The sequence below is a fragment of the Borostomias antarcticus genome (genome assembly GCF_949987555.1).
Source record: "Borostomias antarcticus genome assembly, chromosome: 12".
Taxonomy (NCBI): Eukaryota; Metazoa; Chordata; class Actinopteri; order Stomiiformes; family Stomiidae; genus Borostomias; species Borostomias antarcticus.
Window position 1 is genome coordinate 12,322,381 of NC_140245.1, and position 7,500 is coordinate 12,329,880.

The window sequence follows — 7,500 nt, forward strand, 5'->3', positions numbered from 1 at the left end:
GGACCATGACACACTGGGACCAGTTAACATGACACACTGGGACCATGACACACTGGGACCATGACACACTGGGACCAGTTAACATGACACATTGAGACCAATGAAGTCTCCGACGTAACTTCAGGCGAGGCACGAACGTCACGGCCGGGGTAATCGGCAGAGGTTAATCAGTCACACCCCGTATGACGCTGACCACCAGCTGACTGTCAGCTGTCATAGCATTGGTTCAGCTCGCTAGAGCGCCTGTATTTAAGCTGTCAAAACATGTCATTGTTCGCGCTTGCCATTACTGCTGGTTGTGCATTTGCATGCTCGCTGCTTCCGCGTTCTCTGCTCTGGCGTCTGCTCTGCCATTACTGCTGATCGCTCGTATCTGAGCGCTCGCTGCTTCCGCGTTCTCTGTTCTGGCGTCCGCTCTGCCATTACTGCTGGTTGTGCATTTGCATGCTCGCCCCACCTCGTCCCCTGCTTCACCTGCGTATGTCGATGTCATCTCTGTTGTCGTCGTTGCTCTCTGTCCGGGGTATTGCTGCATTCTTCTGGTATTCCACTATGCGTCGGCTAGTGGAAGCCAGGGTAGACACTAGCTGGTCTCTGTGGCTCTCCGTGGTGACCGTGAGCCGAAACATCTCCGGATGGCCATCCAGCGGTCCCTCCGGTCACCGTGGAGGCAGAGACACTAGGCTGTATCTCCTTCGGACTCCACGAAGCGTCGGCCCGTAGAGGCCGGGGACTATAATGTACAGCAGTCTCCCTGTGGCTCTCTTTGACGGTCTTAGTGGGCTGAGTTACCTCCGAGCGTCTTCCCGATCGCGGCCCACTCTGATCATCATAGAGGCAGGGGGCTAGATGCCGTTCCCCCTTCTGGCTCTCTGGGCCAAGCGGCCCAGAGGGGGGGAACACCTAGATTGCCTCCCCCTGCTAACGCGCTTTCCACATCGGTGGAAGGCAGGGGGCCCCCCGAACAGAGCACACCGCCAAAATTCATATGCTATGTATTTATAGATGCATGCTAATAATGGGTCAATTTTGACAAAAGTGATCTCCACTGAAGTTAACATGACAAACTGAGACCAGTTAACATGACACATTGAGACCAGTTAACATGACACACTGAGACCAGTTAACATGACACACTGGGACCAGTTAACATGACACACTGAGACCATGACACACTGGGACCAGTTAACATGACACACTGAGACCATGACACACTGGGACCAGTTAACATGACACACTGGGACCAGTTAACATGACACACTGAGACCATGACACACTGGGACCAGTTAACATGACACACTGAGACCAGTTAACATGACACACTGAGACCAGTTAACATGACACACTGGGACCAGTTAACATGACACACTGGGACCAGTTAACATGACACACTGGGACCAGTTAACATGACACACTGAGACCAGTTAACATGACACACTGAGACCATGACACACTGGGACCAGTTAACATGACACACTGGGACCAGTTAACATGACACACTGAGACCATGACACACTGGGACCAGTTAACATGACACACTGAGACCATGACACACTGGGACCAGTTAACATGACACACTGAGACCAGTTAACATGACACACTGAGACCAGTTAACATGACACACTGGGACCAGTTAACATGACACACTGGGACCAGTTAACATGACACACTGAGACCAGTTAACATGACACACTGGGACCAGTTAACATGACACACTGAGACCAGTTAACATGACATACTGAGACCAGTAAACTTGTAAATGACTGTATGCCTCATGGCATAAACAATTAAATAAATTCAAGTAGAAACAGGAATAATGTGTGTGTATTCTTATCTGTGTGTGATGGGTGTGTGTGTGTTTGTATGTGTGTGATGTGTGTGTGTGTGTGTGTGTGTGTGTGTTATGGGTCTGTGTGTGTGTGTATGTGTGTGATGTGTGTGTGTGTGTGTGTGTATCCTTACCTGTGTGTGATGGGTGTGTGTGTAGACAGCTGTGTGTATGTAATCTTACCTGTGTGTGATGGGTGTGTGTGTGTATTCTTAAATGTGTGTGATGGGTTTGTGTGTGTGTATTCTTACCTGTGTGTGTGTGTGTGTGTGTGTGTGAGTGTGTGTGTGTGAGTGTGTATTCTTACCTGTGTGTGATGTGTGTGTGTGTGTGTGTGTGTGTGTGTGTAACTGTGTATTCTTACCTGTGTGTGATGGGTGTGTGTGTGTAGACAGCTGTGTGTGCAGCAGAGAGAACCGCCTCCAGCAGGATCTTGCTGGCGCTGCCCCCCTTCATCCTGGAGGAGCCACCGATAGCCTCAGGCTGCCACACACAAACACACACACACACACACACACACACACACACACACACACTCACAAACACACACACACAAACACACACACACACACACTCACACACACACACTCACACACACACACACACACACACACACACACACACACACACACACACACACACACACACACACATACAAACACACGCACACACACACATACAAACACACACACACACACACAAACATGCTTTGTTGCTAAAATAATATATTATTTTTGCAGTTCAATACAATACAGTGTGTCTGAGAGTGAGAGTTATATTCGGTTGTTCTAATTGTTTTGTTTTTACCCCGACGGCCGGGTTTAGGATGAACGACCTTCGACCTCCCTGTAGCTCCTGCATCCTCTCAGCCACACTCCTAAAGGTCAGAGAGCTGCCTGGCATGGGCGTATTCCTACACACACACACACACACACACACACACACACACACACACACACACACACACACACACTGTTACGTGCAAGATACTTTATCCTATTGAGACCACCCCTAGCTGTGCCTCAGGAACTATAGGAGAAGGCCTATGATTTATGTTTATTTTGATAGTTTAGTTCAATCTGATAGTATTATTGTATATAAACATGGCAGGAGAGTGGTCCTGACCTGGCCTGGGAGACCGGGCAGAACCCCACCAGGACCGGCCTGTAGACGTCCGGCTGCAGCAGACAGAGGTCCAGTTGGCCAGCCACAAACGGAGCCTGGACCAGACCCAGAGACACAGAGCTGTTACTGAAATGACAGGCGCTGTCAAACCCCCGCCGTCGGAGGGTGACGGACCCAGACACACTGTGACTGGCCGACAGACGGAGAGAGAGAGAGGGCTTCTGATTGGACCACAGAGGTGAAAAAAAGAGAAGGGCGCGGACGACCTACCGACAGGCCGCAGGAAATGCCAATGAACAGGACACGCCTCTTCCCCTGGCAGAGCTGTGGATGGGGGAGAGCAGACGTCAGTGGAAGTGGAGCGGTAGTACTCTGGTCTGCGGTGGGTTTCTGGTTCCTTTGACCCGTGTTAAGGGATTGTCCAGGGTGGGACATAAACCTGCAACCTTGCGCTCACAAGTCGGATGTGCAAAAACTACGCCAAGAGAAATATCCCTATCAGCACATCCTTTATACCAGAGGAGTGAGTTTCACCAGCTACCACCACCTCGGAGAACTACGCTCACTCCACCAGGGTTTATGAGGACTCACCGTTCACTCGGTTACAGAAGCGCAACACGCTGACATAAACACAGCCTCCCAAACCAGACCCCCTCCCAGTCAGAACCCCTGACCTTAGCCAGGGTGAGTGCGCCCAGTCTGGGGTCGTCCTCAGGAGCCTCCTGGGAAGTGAGAAGAGCTCTGGAGAGAAGAGAGAGAGAGAGATAGAGAGAGAGAGAGAGAGGCAGAAATACAGTAGAGAGAGAAAGAGAGATAGGCAGAAATGAAAAGAGAGAGAAGCCGACATAGAGAAAGATAGAGTGTTAGGAAAGCAGGGTCAACACTGAGCATAAATTAACTCTCTCCTCAGTATAAATCCAGAGCCCCCGTGTCATTGAATGTGGATTTCTGCCAGAACGCTCCCGTGTTGAGAATCCAAGACAGCGGCCCAGCACAGCGGCAGGGGAGGTGGAGGCGCCGCGGACGTCTACGCGCCTGTCTCCCCCACGGACGTCTACGCACCTGTCTCCCCCACGGACGTCTACGCACCTGTCTCCCCCCGCGATGATGTAGGAGTACAGTGGCTTCTGCTGGAACTCTCTCAACTCCCTGTTGAAACAGGTCTGACAACAAAACACACAGAAAACAAACACACCTGATAATGGTGACACACATCAATATTATGTATTTTAATGGGAGTGAGAAACGGACGTTTCCTGCTATAAGCGGCTGCGTAGGGCTCCGGGGGCCACGAGGGGACCCCTGCGAGGGCCCCGTTAGTTCTGTTTTTTGTTATTATCCATATAATTATAATTTGATCTAGTGATACAATGTGATAGTAAACAATGATATAGCTAACATGTTCTGTACATTGAGGCCATCAACAATAGCTATTTTCCACTCAGCAACCTCAGGTTTTGACTCTAGGCAGCTTCAGTTCAGTCCATGGTTAGGGCAGTCACAGGGCGCCCCCTTGTGGTTTGACAAGCATGAATATTGATAGACTCATATAAACTTAGTGACGTTGTGCCAGAATGACAGGCAGCCGCAGCACAGGGATGAAACGCATAATATACTGTATGTGGTATAATGTTATATATGAATATATGTGGTATAAATGTTAAATGAATATATGTGGTATAAATATTATATCAATATATATGTGGTATAAATATTATATGAATATATGTGGTATGAATGCTATATGAATAGGCCTATATGTGGTATAAATGTTGTATGAATATATGTGGTATGAATATATGTGGTATAAATGTCATATGAATATATGTGGTATGAATTCTATATGAATATATGTGGTATAAATATTATATCAGTATTGTATTAATATATGTGGTATACATTTTATATGATATGTGGTATATATGCTACATGAATACAGTATATATGGTATAAATGTTATATGAATATATGTGGTATGAATGTTATATGAATATATGTAGTATGAATGTTATATTAATATATGTGGTATGAATGTTATATGAATATATGTAGTATGAATGTTATATTAATATATGTGGTATGAATGTTATATGAATATATGTTGTATGAATGTTATATTAATATATGTGGTATACATTATATATTAATATTTTACTCAATGGGTAGTTACGACCTCGCAATCTGATTGGTTAAGAGCTGATATACCACGGTCAAAGCCTCTTTAGTATTCTATGTGAAATATTACTGTGCCAATTATTACTGCCTGTAAAAACGTTAGTTCCATTGCGTAACCGTCTGTTGTCCTCTCTCCCTGACTTAACATGATAGTGCCCATGTTATTAAATCAGATGCCAACAGGTGTCACAATCAGTCACAGAACAAAAACTATTAGTCTCAGGTGTTACCAGTTCACCAACCAATCAATCAATCAATCAGTCCAAGTCCCACAATGGGATCCTACTTTGTGTGTTAGTAGGCCCATCAGAGACTCAAATGTACATGCAAAAACAATGAAAAAGTTAGTTTTGCGAATGTGGACCCCTTTGTTGTGCTGGTCAATGACACTTGGCTGCGCCTCGTGCCTATGACCGCAGCACAGCCGTGGTATATTGGCCATATACCACAGGCTTGAGTGAGTTATTGCTTCAATATTAATATATCAGTGGCATAAATGTTCTATGATATGTTGTTAAATGTTATGTGCAGAGTTGACCCACCGCCAGGAGGTAGGCCAGTCGACCTGAGGTTCCACAGCCACTCAGCACCACCAGGCTGTCCTCTGGGGCCTGGAAGATACAGTAAGTGGAGATTTTAACGTGTGTGTCTGTGTGTTTGAGTGTGTGTGTGTTTGAGTGTGTGTGTGTGTGTGTGTGTGTGTGTGCACACGTGCATGCTTTACCTTGAGAAGGATCTCCACCTGTTTGGACACCTCCATCATGGTCACGATGACGTTATCACTGAAGAATCTCTGCAATCACACACACACACATACACACACACACACACACACACATGCACTTACACACAAACACACAACACCTGAGCCATGTAGAAGGTGAACTGCAGACCTGTCTCCTGACCTACCTGGTACATTGTTCTACCCTGTCTCCTGACCTACCTGGTACATTGTTCTACCCTGTCTCCTGACCTACCTGGTCCATTGTTCTGGTCTCCTGACCTACCTGGTAAATTGTTCTGGTCTCCTGACCTACCTGGTACATTGCTTCACCTTGTCTCCTGACCTACCTGGTACATTTTTCTGGTCTCCTGACATACCTGGTACATTGTTCTGGTCTCCTGACATACCTGGTACATTGCTTCACCTTGTCTCCTGACCTACCTGGTACATTGTTCCCGTCTCTTTTTGAAACATCTGGGCATCGCAGGCCTCCAGCAACCGGACAATGTGATTGGGCGTGGCTCGATCGATGTCACGCGTCAATGGGTTGGACTTCTCCGTGACAGGAAGCCCAGGCTCATAATCTGCCAACTGACCACAAGGGATTGTGGAATTCAGGAGGATGACCAGGCAGGAAGAGTTCAGTCATGTGACCAAAACAGTGAACAGGAAGTCAGAATCACATCATCAACCCCTTGTCACTTTCACAGACGGGTCCAAAACTGTTGGTTCTACTGAAATATTAATATTTTATTCACTTCAGCGTCTGCCTAGAGTGTCAGGCGGATGTTGGTTCCAGCGAGACTAGAGCAATCAGGCAAGGAAAATTATAAATAAAAGTATTTCAGATGCTAATATTTCCACCCGGGTCGGTTTATACCAATCATGAAACGAAGAAGAAGCCGCGACTGTAAACGTAACCTGTCCTTCACCGTATGGTAAATGGACTGCACTTATATAGAGCTTTTATCCAAAGTGTTTTACAATGGCCTCTCATTCACCCATTTACACACACATACACACACCTAGCCTGCTCATTAGGAGAAATTTGGGGTTCAGTGTCTTGCCCAAGGACACTTCAACATGTGGACAGAAGGAGCCGGGATTCGAACTGCCGACCCTATGATGATTGGACGACCCGCTCTACCTCCTGAGCCCCAGCCGCCCCAAACCTTACCTCCCACTCCCGCACGTCTGAGGTCTCACAGCCGGCCTTCTCTGCTGCTGCCATGCGTGCGTGCGTGCGTGTTTGTGTGTGTGTGTGTATGTGCACGTGTATGTCTCTTTCTCTCTTTCTCTCTCTCTCTCTCTCTAGGAAAACAAATTAAGTCATCAGGGCTGCCACTGTGTAGTAAATCTCCAACTATACAGTATCTCACATTAAACTATCAAAACCAAACAGGAAATACTGTTTCTCCTCGTCCTCTCTCCGTCCCTCTCTCTCTCACTCTCTCTTTCTCGTTAGAGAGAGAAAAACAATTGAGACGTTTTTGTGTCTTTATCTCTCCCTGGCAAGTGCGATAGTCCACTAAATGACCTTTGGGACGTGAGAGTCAGACCCAGTCTTATCTTTATGACAGTAAACACGCCCACCCACACACACACGTAGGCTACTCGAGGTGCCGCCCACCTGTGGGTCCGTGCGCGC

At 47.1% G+C, this 7,500-nt stretch overlaps 1 protein-coding gene across 3 annotated transcripts in view; it reads right to left on the reverse strand.

The window, feature by feature from the left end:
- gckr (glucokinase (hexokinase 4) regulator) overlaps positions 1-7,355 on the reverse strand; it is a 14,683-nt gene extending 7,328 nt beyond the window's left edge. For 2 of the 3 annotated variants that reach the window (XM_084446832.1, XM_084446831.1), the window contains exons 1-10: positions 7,030-7,355; positions 6,294-6,443; positions 5,853-5,921; positions 5,671-5,739; positions 4,016-4,116; positions 3,628-3,694; positions 3,224-3,277; positions 2,954-3,048; positions 2,636-2,741; positions 2,193-2,311 (exon numbers count right to left, since the gene is read on the reverse strand). In XM_084446832.1, coding sequence (XP_084302958.1) covers positions 2,193-2,311; positions 2,636-2,741; positions 2,954-3,048; positions 3,224-3,277; positions 3,628-3,694; positions 4,016-4,116; positions 5,671-5,739; positions 5,853-5,921; positions 6,294-6,443; positions 7,030-7,083 — 884 coding nt within the window. In that variant the 5' untranslated portion in view covers positions 7,084-7,355. The remainder of the gene's footprint in view (positions 1-2,192; positions 2,312-2,635; positions 2,742-2,953; positions 3,049-3,223; positions 3,278-3,627; positions 3,695-4,015; positions 4,117-5,670; positions 5,740-5,852; positions 5,922-6,293; positions 6,444-7,029) is intronic. The other variant, XM_084446833.1, reaches the window with a different exon arrangement.
- Between the last annotated feature and the right edge of the window lie 145 nt (positions 7,356-7,500).